The sequence below is a fragment of the Salvelinus fontinalis genome, chromosome 13 (assembly GCF_029448725.1).
Source record: "Salvelinus fontinalis isolate EN_2023a chromosome 13, ASM2944872v1, whole genome shotgun sequence".
In the NCBI taxonomy this organism is placed as follows: domain Eukaryota; kingdom Metazoa; phylum Chordata; class Actinopteri; order Salmoniformes; family Salmonidae; genus Salvelinus; species Salvelinus fontinalis.
Window position 1 is genome coordinate 30,233,920 of NC_074677.1, and position 18,616 is coordinate 30,252,535.

The 18,616-nt window shown below is 41.2% G+C and overlaps 1 protein-coding gene across 1 annotated transcript; it reads right to left on the bottom strand.

The window, feature by feature from the left end:
• Positions 1-301: 301 nt before the first annotated feature.
• Positions 302-16,669, bottom strand: LOC129868408 (single-minded homolog 2-like). Its single transcript, XM_055942372.1, has 11 exons — positions 15,158-16,669; positions 12,398-12,480; positions 11,113-11,202; positions 8,333-8,441; positions 6,436-6,521; positions 4,543-4,742; positions 4,290-4,396; positions 3,800-3,947; positions 3,319-3,484; positions 2,507-2,942; positions 302-2,001 (listed from the first exon to the last, which is right to left on the bottom strand). The coding sequence occupies exons 1-11, from the start codon at positions 15,330-15,332 to the stop codon at positions 1,220-1,222; spliced, it is 2,382 nt and encodes a 793-aa protein (XP_055798347.1). The 5' UTR covers positions 15,333-16,669; the 3' UTR covers positions 302-1,219.
• Positions 16,670-18,616: the final 1,947 nt, after the last annotated feature.

Consider the following 18,616-nt stretch of genomic DNA (forward strand, 5'->3'; position numbering starts at 1 on the left):
ACACTCCCACATACACAGACATTTGGAGGGCCCATTTGACCAGGTTGAAGGGATACAGGCAGGAGGACATAAAGGTGTATTTCAAGATGACATCATAGAAGAAAGTAAGGTTATATGTACCTATTATATAAAAGTGTTTGTTATTCTGACATTGACATGTGCTTGATATCACAGCAATGTCCAGACCTCTTCAATAACCAGATGATATCCACTGTGCATTCTGAGGAATAAAGAAGAGCTGAAAATAGAAACGGACAACGACTGTCTGGCAGGACATTTCATTTGAATTGTTCATTCAGAATTAAAGCAAACTACCGTGTTTTATTTCATTTCATTTTCCCCAATGCAGTTGACGTTTTTCTCATTATACATGTTAGATTCTGGTTTTCTTCATAAATAAGCAAGCTGCTATGTGTTGCACAATAATAAATATACACATTGTGTTTCCCATCTCTGCCATTGATATAATTGACCAAATTAATTAATGTTAACTTCAAAAGAGGGTGAACAATATTTAACCTCATTCATGTTTGCAAGAAAGTGTCCACGTTCAATACTTTTGCGTCTGTCATTTTTCCATTCAATATACAAGGTAGGGAGTGACAGCATTTATTATTTTGTGCTGGCATATCTTATGCCCTTTTTAACGTCGCTGTCACAAAAAAAGAAGTGCATTGGAAACCGTTTGCACTTAAACTAGCTTGCAAATTGGGTTGAAATGATTCTACATTCAATCTAAATGCTGCTTTTTTAGACCGTTTTATAGTATCTTCTTGTTCAGGTCAGTTATGATTGGTGCTTCTGAGTTACAACATTAGAGGGGTGTATTCTTCACAGGCAATTTGTACCTCAAATTATGTACTGTATCATGGCTCAAAGGTCCTTGAGATTTTGTCAAAAAAATGGCTTTGAACTAGAATGTGACAATGCATTTATGCTATTGGATAAACAGTATGCAAAAATATAATATAATCAAGAAACCTGAAATGACTGGCTCCTTAGGGGAGTCTGACGTTGGTTTATTTGCGTAGAAAACATCTGAAAAACAGAAATGGAGAGCCATGTGGTCGTAACCAGACAGGGTCCCCAGAAAGTGACTTCTGGCTGACACAGTTACATAGTCACTGATACAGCTTCTGGTCATTGTCTGTGTTTCTGACCAAAAAGTCTGAAGTCTCAGGGTGTCTGTCCCTCCTTGTCCTTCGACCCCCGAGCTGTGTCACCTCTCGTTGGTGATGATGACGGACGTGCCAATGTAATGAGGGATCTCCCTGTGGATCTCAGGGGAGGAGCTGGAGGCGGGGCTTTGGCTCTTGTAGTCGTAAGAACCCATTTCGTCACCACGGTAACCGTAGCTGTCTGTCAAGTGGCCGAGGGCAGCATAGGGCGGGGCCTGGAAGGAGCTGTGTTTGGCCAAGACGTGGTGGAGGTTCAAAGACACGTACGGAGCCTGGGTCGGAAGGCCTACCGCAACTCCCATCCCAACTCCAACCCCCATCCACATCCTCCTTTCCTCCTCCCCCGCCTCAGGATCCAGCAACTTGGGGCTCCCCCGCTCCCCATTGCTGTCCGTGTGCTCCAGGGGGCCGGTGGCACTGTGGCTGTAGGGGGATTCCATCATACACAGCCTCCTGCGCTGCTCCAGGACCACCTGCATGGGGAAGGGTTGGCCCAGGCCATGGAAGGACCGGGACTGCTCGCAGCTCACCTTCCCCAGCACAGAGCTACTCAGCAGGGGACAGGACACCGGCTTCTCCCCTCCTACACAACCACTCCCCTCGGAGGCCTTGTGGAGGTAGTCTCGACTGAACGGTAGCTTGCTGTCCTCTTTAGTAGCCTGTGACTGGGAGTGCAGGCGGTCCTCTGTGGTCTTGCTCTGGCCAAGCGTGTGATGCTCATAGGGCTCTTCCTTGAACCTGCTGTTAGGGCGCGGGGTTGGGCAGCTGGAGAAGCCATCATGAAGGGGCTCGCAGGGGGGGTACCTCCTGCTCGCCGCGGGGCCTGCCGTGGAGAAATTAAACTCTACGGTGAGATTCAGACTAAAATGCTACAGTGAAACTGAGCTAAAACGCTATCTTGAGAATGATTAGGGTTTAACAGTGACATCAGAGGAGCAGGGAAGTGAGCAGTGCAGCATACACTGCATTTCCCCAATGCTACAGTCAGCAATGATTTTTCATGTTTTTCATGAACATGTCTGACCTGAGAACAAAAAGGGAAAAGGCGTAAAAGATAGAGCACTTTGAAGTGACAGTTCACCTTTTCTAAGTTTGAACTTATTTTCAACTTCCCTAAGGTGTTTTTTCCTCCAAGCTGCTTCTAAATGTGTTAGATGGTTATTTAGAAACATCCAGAATTTCTGTGCTAGCATTTTCTTTTGAAAATATAGCAATGCTACTGGAAACCTGATCGTATCAGTTAGCAGTGCATTCAAAAGCATGCAGAAAGAGCTCTGCGTTCCTCAGTTCTGATTTGGAAGCCCCATGCTTTTGAGCCAGAGCCATACCTGAATATGCTGCTGTGGTGGCTGTAGTAATGGAACACGATGCAGCGAATGGTCTCAGGGTGTGAGCAGGGTTAGTACCATGGTGGATTTTGGCGTTGGCACAGCTCCACCGCCCCTCGCTCCCTCGACCCTGCAGGGAGCTGAGCAGCTGCTGGGCGGCCAGGCCAGGGGAAGACGGAGATGGTGAGGCGGAGGAAGAACCCTGGGTGTGTCGCAACCTCCTCTGGGAGTCTGTGTGGGGTAGGTGTCCATAGGGGTAGGGGAAGGAGAGGCCATAGGGGCCGCTGCTACTACACAGGACCTCTCCAGCCTCTGGGCCTCCAGAAGGGCCTGAGATCTGCCCGTGACAGGGGTTCAGGGGGTAGGGGGTGCTCCCCTTCCAACTTCCTCCCTGGGGGGAGCAGTCCAGCTTGTCTGGGTGGTAGGTGCTGTTGGGCTGGAGGTGGAGGCAGTAGACAACAGATTAAGGTGGTGTTGATATTTTTTAACATAGACAGGCAATGAAGACAGTGTTGTGTACAGTTCATTTGTCAAGCTAAGACAAAGAATCAAGTCCTACTTGTTATATTTTTGGGATAACTATGAAGAGGATATTTCATGAATTTTCAAAAGGAAAGTTACTGATTGTGAACACAACGCAAAAGGTCATTGCGTTGAGGAGTTTGCAGTGTCTCCTTTTTTTCCAAGCTAGATAAAGCTATTCATCCTGATATCTTAGTACACGTGAAAGTACAGGTACAGTATGTAGTGTGTACTACACTGCATATGAACTGTATTAGTAACCCAGTGTGAGGAGCAGTAGTCTGTAGTACCTGAGGGTAGGGGGCTGTTTTCAGTTTGCTCTTGATCTTGACTGCTTTGGTTTTGAGTTGTTTGCGGAGGTCCTGAGAGGAGGCCAGGCCACTCTTAAAGTCTAAGATGGGTTTGGCCGCTCGACTCTGCTCCTGAGACAGCTGCATGTCTTTATACTCTACGTCCCTGTGGAGGGACATATACATACAGCACAGAACAGCTTGGATTAGCATCACACACATGTTATATCCTCCACACATCAGCCCTGCACTACGCTTGGCCAACACATACTTTATCCTCAGGAAGGAAGAGCGCTCCATTTCGTACTATGTAACATACACAGACAAACCGGGGGCATCACCTTACAAATTAGCCTGTGTTTCAAACCCAGACCTTTTGCCACAAAATGTCCAAGACTATTAAATGGAAGTGTTTTAGGGAGTGATTCACCTGTCACAGCCCCACTCAGGTCAAAGGTGAAAGGGGAAAGTGTTGACTCACGTGAGAACGTAGTTGACGCTGACGATGCAGTGGGGTCTGGATGAGCGGCTGTTGTGGACGATGGTGGCGTAGCTCTGCACCCACACCCAGCCCCCGTGCTTGGACAACATACGGTAGTACTTAGTGGTGACCTGCCCTTTCACCAACACTGCAGGAGAGAGGGGGAGAGAGAGAAATATTGGGGTGAGAGATAGATCAAATCACAGACTGGACAGTGCCTGAATAAAAGATTGAAAGACAGAAAGAGAAGTGCACATAGCGATGGAATACAAACAGAATGCTTGGGAGAGAGTGCCAGCAAAAGGGTGAGTTCCTTTGACGGGCGTGACTCATTAATACTGTATCATTTTTATTCTCCTCTTGAACCTGCATGCATATTCTGTGAGAAACTCCATAGCTGCCACTTATAGAAATCCTAACCCTCTCAAAGAGAGTGTGGGTTGTTTAGTAATAAGAGTCTCAATGTGGCCACAGAGGGGGACTAACTCACAGAGGTGGTGAGCGAAGCGTAGATGGAATACGTCACAGCCGTGCACGTGGTGGTACAGCGTCTTCTCAATCAGGTCCTGGGGTTCGTATCCTGTCAACTCAGCCACCCTTGAACCAAAGGTCAGGGGTCAAAAGTAAAACATTCGCAATCATGATGTTCAAATCCTTTGTTGTGTTTGTATTTTATTTGTATTACCTTTTTTTGTCTAATTGTACATTTATTTGTTTCATCCCTCCCTCCTTTCCTTCCATACCTGGAGTCCAGGAAGATGAGCTTGAGGTCCAGACTGGCCCTGAACATGAACATATTGCTATGGAGCTTAATCTCTGTGATTCCACTGGGAGGCAGGGAGTGGCCCACCGCTACCAGGCCCACGATCTGATAACACGTGTCATACAGCGCCATGTCCATCACGTACTGACGGATCTTCAAATAGCCACTGCAATGGATCACCTGGGAAGCACAGAGATGAGAGGGGCTATACACAGTGATATAGAGATAGATACAGATACATGCATGTGCATAGATATAGCTAGACAGAGTCTTTACACCTTGCCTTAACATGTGTCCTGAATGTGGTTTTGTGTCCAAATTTAGGTAGATCTGAGAGATAGATAAATTGAGACACAACATTGTTGGTTATGCAGAATTCTTATCTCACTCACCCTGCAAAAGAAAGAGCAGGTTCAACCTTCAGGCTACACCCCACTAAGTGCCCCCCCCCCCCTCCACCGCTCCCATCCACCCCTCCCCTCCCTGAAACAGCTACGTGTCTAGAAGCTAAAGGGACTATTTATCTTCATCACTTCCTGTTTACCTATGCCAAAGCCGGCCTCGCCCCGGTCATTCAATAGCACTCGCCCAGTTCACACGGATGATTTATTCTACTACTTAACATAAATGGCTTGTTTATTGCCAATGTAAATTTACAGCAGATCTCCATTGCAATCTGCTAGGTGATTTATATTATATGGGGAGAGGGAAGAAGGAGGGAGTCAAGAATACAGCTGTTGCATCTAAAGATGAGGATGGTGGAGGAACGACTGTGGAGTATTTTAGGAGAGAGGTGGTTGTCGTTGAAGATTTGAGTGGAAATTCTGCAGCTGCTGAGACTCAGACAAATAATATGCAGTTTCAAATAACCTGTTAACACTGTGATGACACTATAATAACATTATAGACTCAATAGAACAAAACAAACAAATCTATAAATTTAAGAAATATTTGTTTTGATATAATAATAATCTCTTCAAAATGTATGCATTTCACTTGTATGCAAGTGTAGGTGTTTAATTTGAATTAGCTACTTTCTATCTTATATTGTTATTCATGAAAGGTTTGCTACTTCCAGAGACACAGATTCTCATGGCATACAGTAACAAAGAAATGTGATTTCAAATATTGCATTACATTATAGTAGTACGCAGCGTGCAACTTTCACTGGGGACAGGGGGAGAAAAACTAAGAAAGCCGCACACTGCTCTTGATAGTATCACTGCTCTTGATAGTATCACTGCTCTTGATAGTATCACTGCTCTTGATAGTATCACTGCTCTTGATAGTATCACTGCTCTTGATAGTATTACTGCTCTTGATAGTATCACTGCTCTTGATAGTATCACTGCTCTTGATAGTATCACTGCGCTTGATAGTATTACTGCTCTTGATAGTATCACTGCTCTTTAGTAAGCTTTACGTATCGGCCTCAAGGGCTTCGTCAGAGCTTTTGACGGGGGGATATGTCACCCCACATTCTGAAATTGCATTTTAGTCCACCCCAGTTTTATCTTTGGAATGTGATACAAAACAGGGCAACGGTGTGCTTTAGGACCATGTGGATGCCTCCGAGCGGTCGGGTAGGCTGTTTCGAGTGTTTATCCGAGTGGATAAAAAATAAATAATAATAATAATAATATTTATGTCCCTCCCACTTCTAAAACCAAAGTTGCGGCCCTTGTAGTAAGGCAGGTAGTCTGGCGGTTAAGAGAGTTATGCCAGTAACCAAAAGGTTTCTGGTTTGAATCACAGAGCCGACTAGGTAAAACATTTATCGATGTGCCCTTGAGCAGGGCACTTAACCCTAATTGCTCATGTAAGTTGCTCTGGATAAGGGTGTCTGCTAAATGACCAAAATGTAAAAATGTACCTTATATCCTCCACAGGTCAGTCCTGCATTACGCTTGGCCAACACACACTTCATCCTCAGGAAAAAAGAGCGCTCCATTTCGTACTCTGTTACACACACACACAGACAGCCGAGGAGAGTGACCATTAGCACATAGACACAATAAAAACTCTTCACAGTCACACACTCACCCTGGTTAAATAAAGCAGCAGATGTGGTTAACACAAGTGTGTGTGTGTGTGTGTGTGTGTGTGTGTGTGTGTGTGTGTGTGTGTGTGTGTGTGTGTGTGTGTGTGTGTGTGTGTGTGTGTGTGTGTGTGTGTGTGTGTGTGTGTGCGTGTGCGTGTGTGCGTCCTTACAAAAAAACATGAAAAGATTAGGTGAAAAATGTGGCTTTCGTACAGGCATGAACACACATGTGATTTTCACGACTTTCACGACTTTTCAGACACGTGTTTTGTTTCAAATACACATGAAAAATGTCACATGAGGAAAAAAGACACGTGATTCGTGGTTTTTGGACGCATGTGTGTAGTTTCACATGGATTTTTCACGAGACATGCTTCTGTAACTGGTGGGATTAGATCCCGGGCCTCCCACGAGTCGCAGGTGGGGCTACCTCATCAACCATAACTGACTAATGTTCGCTACACTTTCACATGTGCATTTTCGCATTTGAATGCCAATAAGGGTTGTCAAATTATTTTTTAAATGTGATCGAGTTTATTACTGCGATCACGATTAATTGCAAATTCCTAATTTACTCAAATTGAGCTGTAATTTAAGATTTCCTTATACAAAAAGCATTACATGAATATTTACATTTAGATTTTGTTCAAAGTAACAGTTAGCAAAATCTGGTCAATTGACCTCAGTCAACTTGTTTTGACATCACATTGTTTATTTTTAGCTTTATAGATTATGTATTTTAGACAATGCGATAAAACAAAATTGTGCAGTAAAATGAATAACTTTGACAGCGCAAATTTCAACATGTTAAAAAGGATAAATAAGGAGACACGGCACGCAAGCTTCTTTTCAAATGAAGAAGAGAGGCTTGCCCCTCTAGCAGTAACACTCCGAATTGATGGCTCAGAAATGAGAAATATCTTTTTTAACACACTTGAATTATTATTCTCAGGTAGGCTAAGTTATCTTTTTCAGGATGGCATTACAGATTGTTTTATTTCACCACCATGTAGAGTTTTCTTACATGTGAAACTGAAAATGTGATTTTCACATGATTTATTTTAACATGTGAACTTGCAATTCCACTTGTTTTTAACATGTGAAACCGCAAATTTCACATCTGCAATTGCAATTCACTTGAGGTGAAAACATGTTTTCTTCTCACATGTGAAAAAGTGGTGTTAACATGTGAACTCTAAATGTAATAACCTCAACATGTGAAAAAAGATATTTGACATGTGAAAATGCAAAAACAGTACTCCACTGCATGTTGAGTGCTGTTATCACATAAGGCTTAAGATGCTGCTCCTAGAGGATGTTAATGAAAACCTGCCCATCAGAGAGGCTGCCTGGGTGTTGCTTTGTATTATGTATCATGGTGCTATACGTTGAAGTATTATGTGTTCTTATAGCAGCTGCATAGATGAACTATTTGAGCTATTTGTATGATGATGTCACACTGACTGACTTCCTTCTTACAGAAGAGGTAGAACTTGATGAAGTAGCATTACTGTTGCTTACAAACATACAGAGAGTTGAGCATGCGGGAAAATTGTGATCAACTGACTGTCGATTGGGAGAGAGAGGGAGAGAAATAAGTGAGAGTGAGAAAAGGCGAGGGAGAGGAAGCGTGAGAGAGAACAAATAAAGACACAAATTTGACGGAGAAAAAAGGGAGGGAGAGAAAGATATAAAGACAGAGATTGAATAAATCAAGTATGTTAGGCACCTTGCAGGAAGTGATGGTGGAGGGGCTGATGGGCGCTGAGCACAGCCGTCATTTCATCATGATCTGACGGGTGGATATACTCAAAAATACTGTTTCCCGTCAGCTCCACCTGACAGAAACAAATCAATCAGTCACTTCACATCAAGTTTCATCAGGCTGAGACTAGAGAAAATGGCAAGTGACAATATAGATTAGAGACCAACATATAATTTCTTCAATGACATGTAATCTCTAGCCTTATGTGAAGAAGACAGTCTTTCTGAATAGTGTTTTGAGGTCTTTTGATCATTTAGCAGGATGATACTCTGTCATTACAAGGGATTACATCATCACAGAGAAATGCCTATTGTAGGGGGACACTGACTGACTGTGTGTGTGTGTGCGTGCATGTGTGCGTGCGTGCGTGCGTGAGCGTATGTGAGTGTGTGTGTGTGAGTGAGCGTATGTGAGTGTGTGTGTGCCTGCGTGAGCGTGTGTGTGAGCGTGCGTGTGCGTGTGTGTGTGTGTGTGTGTTAGAAGTGTGGGGGGGGGGGGGGGGGGGGATCTCTTGCCGCCCCTGAAATCGATCTCTGCATCCCTTTCAGCTCTGCCTCAAAGGGGGATGATGTCAGGAAACACAAGGGTTAATTTATGAAAGAGGCAATCATTTGCATGAGAACACAGAACACTGTCCAGGCCCCACTTTGATCTATTTTACCTCCCAAATTTTGGGGTGGAGTCACTCAGTGAGCGGGTCACTGCTCACCACTTCAACAACAAATTGGTTTCTTAACAGTGTGGAGTTAGTCTGGACTAATCCATGCTTTGTAGTGAGAGAGCATTTGGACTGAGCATGCTTTTTGGTGTTGTAGAAACGGTGACAAGGAATAGCATGCGAGAGCAACAAGTGAAATATGTGTGTTCAAGCACCAATGTAAGTTAATATATGTGGGTTACTGATAATAAACAGACCTTTAGATTTTACACTGGAGGATGGGTTAACCTCAAAGTAAAAGCAGAGACATTCTCAACAGACTCAAGTAATGAGTGACTTTCACTGAATTCGCTGTTGTCTCTTTCGCAGTTAATTTTAAAACAACACGGACCTTAGCCCACTATACCTCCACCTGACACACACACACACACACACACACACACACACACACACACACACACACACACACACACACACACACACACACACACACACACACACACACACACACACACACACACACACACACACACAACATATCAATAAAAGTGTATGGTCCATTTGAATAAGCTTCACAGTGTACACAGGTGTGCACTAGCAGCATTTGCATCAGGGCTGCGTGCAAGAGTGGAACATTTAGAGTAGGTGGTGGTGTTGTTTTTATAGGATTGAGTTATTGCTGTTGCTCAGCCCCCCTGTTCTCTCGAATGCTTCCTGAGCACAGCCTTCAGTGTGTCTGTCCATGCTTGCTCAGGTGAGGTATATTCAAGACATCAGCATTTCTGTTTGCTATCCACAGCTCAGTACACAATCACTTCACATGAGTGCAGTGTTAGAATGACAGCGGTTACCTACTGTAGGTTCTGGCCACTTTCAGAATCAGAACGCCCCTATTAGTAGCTAAGCAAAAATCTATGTGGACACACCCATTATAAAAAACTGCTCCATAGAATAGTACCGTTGGTCTGGCTCACCATGTCTAGGGCACCCCAAAAAATATTTTCTGTCGCTCGTTTTGGAAAGTGAACCATATAGAACGACCATATGTTCGAAGTAGAGACCCAGAGTATATGCATCAGAGACAGGACTTCAACGATAAACATTTGAGGGAGGCTGCCGCAGACTACATTTCGCTTGATATTTTCAGTCACCACGTGTTAGACAGACAGTATCTCTCTCTGGCGGAACAGCAACTCTGAAGAAGTTGGCTTGTCAAGCAGCAAAGCCCACTCCTGAGTGATGATCACACTTCATTCTGATCATTGATGGCACCAAAGAATAGAGCCATAGGCTGTCCTACTGAAATATATAAGCCAAACCAGCAACGATACACTGCTCCTCAGTCAAACTGCATGGGCCTCAGTTAAAGCAGGGTAAACAGAAGAAATATTTGACACACACACACACACACTCACACACACACACACACACACACACACACACACACACACACACACACACACACACACACACACACACACACACACACATACACACACATACACACACACACATGTATGCAGACACACACAAACACACAAACATTTACACATTAACACACACGCAAAACACAAAATCATCTTGGATGTCCAGCAAAGTCGATAATGACGTTGCTCCATTTAGAAAGGCTGCAGGGAGGACCATTCTAAAATAACATCTTCAACCTGGCTATATTAAGTTCCAACTGCAAATACCCTCATACATTAGCATGAGCTGACCAACTGTTTTTTTGTTTCCTATACCAATGCTACACTCACAGCATGAATAGCTGGACGTTTTCGCACGTCCCATATTTTTAAATGAACAGCGCCCACACACAAAGGCAGTCAACAACACCTAGAATAGACTCACCAATCATATTCTGTGACCAGTCCATGCCCTCTGACTTATCTGTGTTAGGTGAACATAGGCAACCTTAGTTTAGCATTCTGCAGCCTGTTTTACTGACTGTCAAATCAATGTTTAAACAGGCATATCAGGAGGCAGATGTCCCTTAGGTGACCTTGGTTGTGTTGAGGGAGGCAGACAGCTCGTGGCATACGCAATGGCCGCCCAGGTCCAAGAAGGAGGCAGAGTTATGTCTTACCTGGGATAGGCCAAGGTGGACTGACGCTGTCTCAGAGATGTACATGATTTTGCCATCTGAAGCGACAACGAATACAAAGCCGTCCAGAGTCTGGTGAATGAAGCATGGGTTAGACCCGAAAATACACTGTTCCATTTGCATAAAAAAAAATGCATAGAAGGTCACTTAGAATTGTAGATTTTATACATTGCCTTGTGATAGTTATAAATCAGCATACGGGAGTCTGATTAATAATGGCTTTTATGTCTACTCTTTTGTAATGTCTTTAAAAAACACACTCATTCTAATTTCTATCACATCTGGCACTAATCATGACATGAAATCTATCACAAATTCTTGGCAAAGCCTACACATGAATTCCATAGCAAAAACATTTAAACAGTGCATTTTATCAAAATAATCAACTACATTTCCTCTTAAGAACTTGACAATTTTCCTAAAAGCGTATAATAGTGTTATACACATCTAAGGACCACTCTGCTCCAGGGTTCTATATTTACGATGTATATTTTTGCACTATACATTTACCTTGAATCAGTGTAGTATTTACTGTTATAGATTTGTTTTCTATTTCTGTTTACTTATGTGTGTTGTATATTGTCTAGTGCAATTATTGTCTTGCATATAATCTTATTGATAATATTGTGTTGTATTTACAGTATGTTGCATATATACTGAGTATACCAAACATTAGGAACACCTCCCTAATATTGAGTTGCCCCCCCCCCCCCCCCCCCCTATTGCCCTCAGAACAGCCTCAATTCGTTGGGGCATGGACTCTACAAGGTGTCGAAAGTGACTCCAATGCTTCCCACAGTTGTGTCAAGTTGGCTGGATGTCCTTTGGGTGGTGGACCATTCTTGATACACACGGGAAACTGTTGACTGTGAAAAACCCAGCAGCCTTGCAGTTCTTGACACAAACCGGTGTGCCTGGCACCTACTACCATACCCTGTTCAAAGACACGTAAATCTTTTGTCCTACCCATTCACCTTCTGAATGGCACACATACACAATCCATGTCTCAATTGTCTCAAGGCTTAAAACCCATTATTTAACATGTCTCCTCCCCTTCATCTACACTGATTGAAGTGGATTTAACAAGTGACATCAATAAGGGATCATAGCTTTGCCCTGGATTCACCTGGTCAGTCTATGTCATAGAAAGAGCAGGTGTTGTTAATGTTTTGTACACTCAGTGTATATTATGTGGCATTTATTGTGTTACATACATGTAATTGTGTTGTGTATATTGTATTATATATCTGTGTTGAATATATCCCACCTGCAGTAGATGGGAGCCCAGTTCCTTAGCCATGTTGTCCAGAGGGCTGATTCTGGTCGGCTGGCCCCAGGCCTCCCCCAGCCCTGTGGAGGAAACACACAACAGGCTTAGAATACATTACCTAGAGCTGCTTCCAGGAGAAGAGGACACTATGAAGGGGACACAATATATAGCCTTACATTGTTTTTCTTCCTGGTCTGATCGGATACTGCAATTTCAAGGGTAAGGGTTTATGTCTATGACTCACATAGCTCTGCCTATAGGCTGTGTCTGACTTGGACTATAACTTTACTAATGCGATCACAGCCTGCAAAAGGCCATTCAGTCATCTTTGGCACTGCCACATATAATGCAGAGACACACATACTAAGCTATTGACCCAATGCCTTCTACGCCAAAAGAAAAGATGGACACCAGCCAGCCTTAAAGGGTACATAAACCATGACAGATATCCCTTGAGATGCTGCTCATAATAGTTTGAGAAGTATTGAGCCTTGTAATGTATACAGTGCCTTCAGAAAATATTCATACCCCCTTGACTTATTCCACATTTTGTTGTGTTACCAGTCACTAAAAACAAGATACATTTTCCCTACAGTCACTCTCCCTCGCTGTGATTTCATTTGGCTGTTATATGCTTTGATCAGATACTAGGACATGCAAATAACATATGTGTGTTTATACTCAACATGTCTGTTTGCAGATGAGGCCAGCAAATTGTGACTTGACAAAATCACCCCTGAAATGTTTTTACAGATCCATGTTTTAAAATAAAGTGTTAGTAATATTTCAGAACTGTCATCTAAAATTATACAACTTTAATTTGAAATTGACTATGATGTGCGATAAAGTTGAATATTAGCATGCCAGGTTAGTCCATCATATACATTTGTAGCAGGGTGGAATTTGTAAAATGCTGTGAAATCAATAGCCAATTACACTTGTTTCATAGTCTGGGTTTTCTCAGAAAAACATACCATCACCCTACATTTTCTCAATGTAAACGTATACTTTGATTTGATTTGAGTGCTTTGATTTGACTGAGAACTGAGAAAATATGGAAAAAATATTGCAATAGCCAAGTAGTCTAACTGACAACAAAATATTTTTCAAGAATGATTTGGTCAAACATTCAGAGTTAACAACTCACGTTTTTTACTGTTATATTTTCATACTTTCACCATCAATATCCATTTCCTATGATTCCCTGTGTCTTGATTAGACGTCAGCTAAAGGATTAGGTGTGGTGCAGGACAGGCCTTTTCCGGATCTATAGTCCCAAATAACGATAAGTGGCAGCGACAGAGACGTTTCACCTGCGCGGAAATGTCAGAAATGTGTTTTCTTATTATTTATGAACATTTTTTAAAGAACTACCTCAAACTAAAATACATTCTTTGTGCAATTTGCACATTTTGCGCATGGAATACACGAGATAAACATGCATAATTGGAATGAGGTGATAGGCCTATTATATTTAACGAACTTTTGCGCATCATAAATATTGAAATCTGCCAAAGTTTCTGATTTCCCAGAATAGTTATTTGCAAAATAAGATTACACATTCATTTGACAAATGTGAGGGAGAGGGTCCATTGAAATAGACTCGTTGGACGGCGGTCACATCTTTCTCAGTCCAAGGATGTCGGGAATTAAATTGAGACTCAGACAATATTCAATAGGCTACATCTGATGTCAAAAGAGAACATAAAAACAAAAAATGTTTGGCAGACTATTTTAGCCGAGGTCTACTTATGCAAGGATACTGTCTACAACTAATTAAAAAGTTATATTTCGTTTGAAAGAATGTAATTAAGATGAAACAACCCTATCTAATTATATATGCTATAACCAAAGTGCTAAACTAAAATGTATCTACAATTTAAAACACAGGCCTATGGTCTGTACTTTTGAAATACCCAGCAGATATTTGCCTACTTCATCTATATAATTTATTAGTCCCAATTTATAATTCATATTCTGTTTTGTTGTGTAGCCTATAGTGTTTTGTAAAATTGTTATACAGTGTATTTCTTTATTTGATTCCACAAGATATCACACTTTTTATTAGTGAAATGGTCATAAACTGAACTACTCAAATCCAGAACTAACGGGTGGCCCTTAGTCCGTGTCTTTAAGGTTTCTGTGACGTTATGAGTGATGACAGACCAATTCCATGAGAGGAAGAGGGCTGTTTTCCTGGGGTTTAGCCTGTCGAAGTGTTAGTTTTATTGACCATAATTGGATGATTTATCATAAATCATAATCTAGAGCCTCGTGTTTAGGAGTGAAAACATAAATCATAATCTAGATCCTCGTGTTTAGGAGTGAAAACATAAATCATGCAAACAAACTTGTAAAATAAGTCATTTTATTAATTGCATGACCAGGTGGGAAAGGGGAAAGTTGGTCACCGTCACTACCCACCTGTATATTGATATTTATAATTTGTATAGCACGTATTTTACTGGAGAATAATTTTCGAAATAAAACTCAAATTGTATATGGGAACATTAACTTTGGGAAGTGAAAATGGAAATCTACATTACTTCGAAAATGTGATTATATTTTGGACATATGAGTGTCCTGCTGCGCTCAAAATTAACATTTATTTAGTTATATTTCCTGACCCGTTTTATGGGTATTTGTTAGAACCATAATACAAAGACCAATATTATGTTTCGAGAACTGACATGTTCCTCTTCTCTTGAAGACATAATTATGATTAATCATTCAACTGATAGTGGTAGCATAACTCACCATCTGGAAACACGGCTCTCATCTTCAGGTAACTGGTTGTCAGCCGAATGATTGAAGCCTTATCCAGTTGTGATGTGATGGCCGAAGGTAAAGGCAGTAATTTCGCCAGTTCATAAAATTCTCCATTTTCTTTCTCTCGTCTCGTCTTCGCTGCATTCTTGGACTTTTCCTTCATCTCTGACTGATGTAAAGTAATGCCTGTTGCATAACAGAACACCTTCCTCTTCGCCCTCAACACGTAGATTTAGCCTTTTTATCTTTGAATCAGAAAATGCACTTAACAATTAGATAGAAGCATAACGATATTGCGGCATATTCATTCTCATTTCTTGAACGATCTACACGTGAAAAATAGTTCCTCTCCTTGTAGATTCCAGATACGTGCATGTTCACGGAAAATTGTTACATGTAATTCGTTAAATTCAATCTAAAAACCATTAGGCCTACATGAAGATACCAAAGTTGTAAAAAAAATTGGACTTGGTCTCAAACGTTGTTTTGCGACGCGTGTGCGTAACACAATTAATGTGGTAAACAACGCTAAAGTTACCAGTGCCCTGTAATCATCTGAACGGCTTTTTCTTAGATTACTTTTCATTCAAAAGAGTCAGTGAGTACACATCTTGGGTAGGCTCCCTTTAGTCTCCAAGTGGTGGCATGAGAAACATGATGCTCTATTGAGCGATTAAACAATGGAATACGTCGACTCTGACAAACATCCCACGGATGAACGCCCCGTTTCGACAGGAATGACTCCCTTGAAGTATCAGAAAATGTCCGATGTTAGTCACACCATCAACAGAAGATTCGGTTAGATTCGCTGTACCTTATTGTTGTGAATGTGTAAGCCCCTAGACATATTAATATGCGTGAATCGAAAGTTGATTTAAATCGTTGACTAACGAAAGCATGTGGATTAAGCCCATGTAGGTATACTGTTAACGTTTGAAAATAATTGGACGCGAAATTCTTCGTGCGTTATGGAAATGTAGGCCTATCCAACTATTCCATTTGCCAAGTAATTAAAACCTCGATGCACACATGCCCCAGACACATTTCAGGACGTCCATGATGTAGGGACGTTTTTACAAAATATCAATTTGAAGTTACCTGCGTCTGGACTGTTATGTTTCACACTTAATTCCTGCGTGTGCTCGCTGACATGACCATCAGAAAAGTGTCTTCGATGACGCACTGGCACTGCAGTTAGGATGATTAGTGAATAAGGCCTATGTGTCCTTCCCATGAAATGTCCACCTTTTTTCATCGACTCAGGAAGACATCGCCTGAGTTCTCAATTACTTAATTTCAACGCCAGGATAAGGATACATAGGAACTACGTTACCAATGGAGAGCATGAGAAGTTGCCTCAGACATTGGTAGGAACAATAACGCAATATTTCCCTCTTCAAGAAGTCTCGTTGTTCAGGTTCAATAATCCCAAAAGGCAGACCGATATTCCAAGCAGCATAAGTTAATTCCTTTCGCAGAACCAAAGGCGGACAAGGGCGGTACGTGGGAGAGAGGGCACGGTTCCAAACAGTTACGTCACGGAGTCTCCGCTGCCTCTGTCAAAGCAACCGTGCAATAAATTGTCTAAAAACAATACCAAATGCAGCGCAGGGCTGACATGACAATAGACTGCATGCGTGTCTCTTCCAAATTCATCTGGTCACATCTTGTAGGCTATTGTCCAATTCAATGTGATGTAGCCTATGAAGTCAGTCCTCCAAGCCTTGTAGGAACGTTTTTAGAACGATTAAAGATTTTAGGCTTTATAACCTCTTCGGCCTACAGAATTTGAATTCCTTAATGTTCATATCCTACAAAATGTATATTTTCAATAACAATCTCAAAAGATTAGCATAAAGATTTCGTAGGTCTGGGCCATAGAGGACTGGCTGAACGATTCAATGTGGTAATTTGAATATGCGTTTATAGAATCCCCTCGTTATGTTTGCTTTCCATAATTTGTATTCCCATAATTTTGCATATTCAGTAGGCTATTCAAAACACACTTTGCCATATGATATACTCGTAATACCTCCTATATTGCATGGCGAGACAGCATGCAAAGTCAAACAAGGCCAGAAGCAAGAAACACACATTATCTACAGAGTAGGGTTCCCAGACCAGAGGCCCGCGGATGGTTTTATTTGTCCCCCCAAGTTTTCTGAGCAAAAAAATAATTTGTAATTTTATTTTTGTAATTATTTCCGTTCCGAAAATAAAAGACTGTAAAATCACCAGGAAATTAGCTCAAAGTGATTTTGCTTTAGGAAATCTGTTCCCAAGTATTTCCACGCATAAATAGGCATATATGAATATATGTGAAAATACTGTATGAAAATACTTATATATATATGAAAATACTTTTAAGTACTCCTTAAGTCGTTTTTTAGGGTATCTGTACTTTACTTTACTATATCTTTTGGCAAACTTTTACTTCAATACATTCCTAGAGAAAATTATGTACTATTTACTCCATATATTTTCCCTGACACCCAAAAGTGCTTGTTATATTTTGAATGCTTAGCAGGACAGGAAAATTGTCAAATTTCCACTATCAAAATAACATACCTGGTCATCTCTACTGCTTCTGATCTGGCGGACTCACTAAACACAAATGCTTCGTTTGTAAGTTATGTCTAAGTGTTGGAGTGGGCCCCTGGCTATCCATAAATGTAAAAACCAAGAAAATTGTGCTGTCTGGTTTGCTTAACATAAGGAATTTGAAATGATTTATACTTTTACTTTTGATACTTAAGTAGACCTATTTTAGCAATTACATTTACTTATGATACTTAAGTATATTTAAAACCAAATAGCCTACTTTTAGACTTTTAATCAAGTAGTATTTTACTGGGTGATTTTCACTTTTACTTGAGTCATTTTCTATTAAGGTGTCTTTCATTTTACTCAAGTATGACAGTTGGGTACTTTTTCCACCACTGCTGGCCCCCGACCACCCGCTCAAGTAAAAATCGGCCCACGGCTGAATGTAGTTGGGGACCCCTGCTATGGAGGCTATATATCTAGGTCCATCATTCATTTTCTATTTTGTTAGATTGTAATTTCTGTTTTTCAGGCCTACTGTTTATATTCCTATTGTATAGGCCTACTTATAACAGTGTAGCCTAATTAAAAATGCAATTTACTTTGTAATGTACTAAAACATTATTCAGATAAATATTATACTAGCATTTCCCCACTCACTTTTTTGTGTATTTGGAGAAATATTCCTTTTAAAATAAACTTGAAAATACTAATACAACTAATTTGCCACTAGATATTTTCTCATTAATATATATATTACGGATTCATAGCCTTATAGTTTTGTGAAAGAAGAAAGTGCTTATATGCTCAATATTTAATTAATACGTTAATTGGATATCTTTACAAATGGCATTGGCCTAATATTTGTAGTTTTTATATATTTTAATTATAAGTTAATGTTTA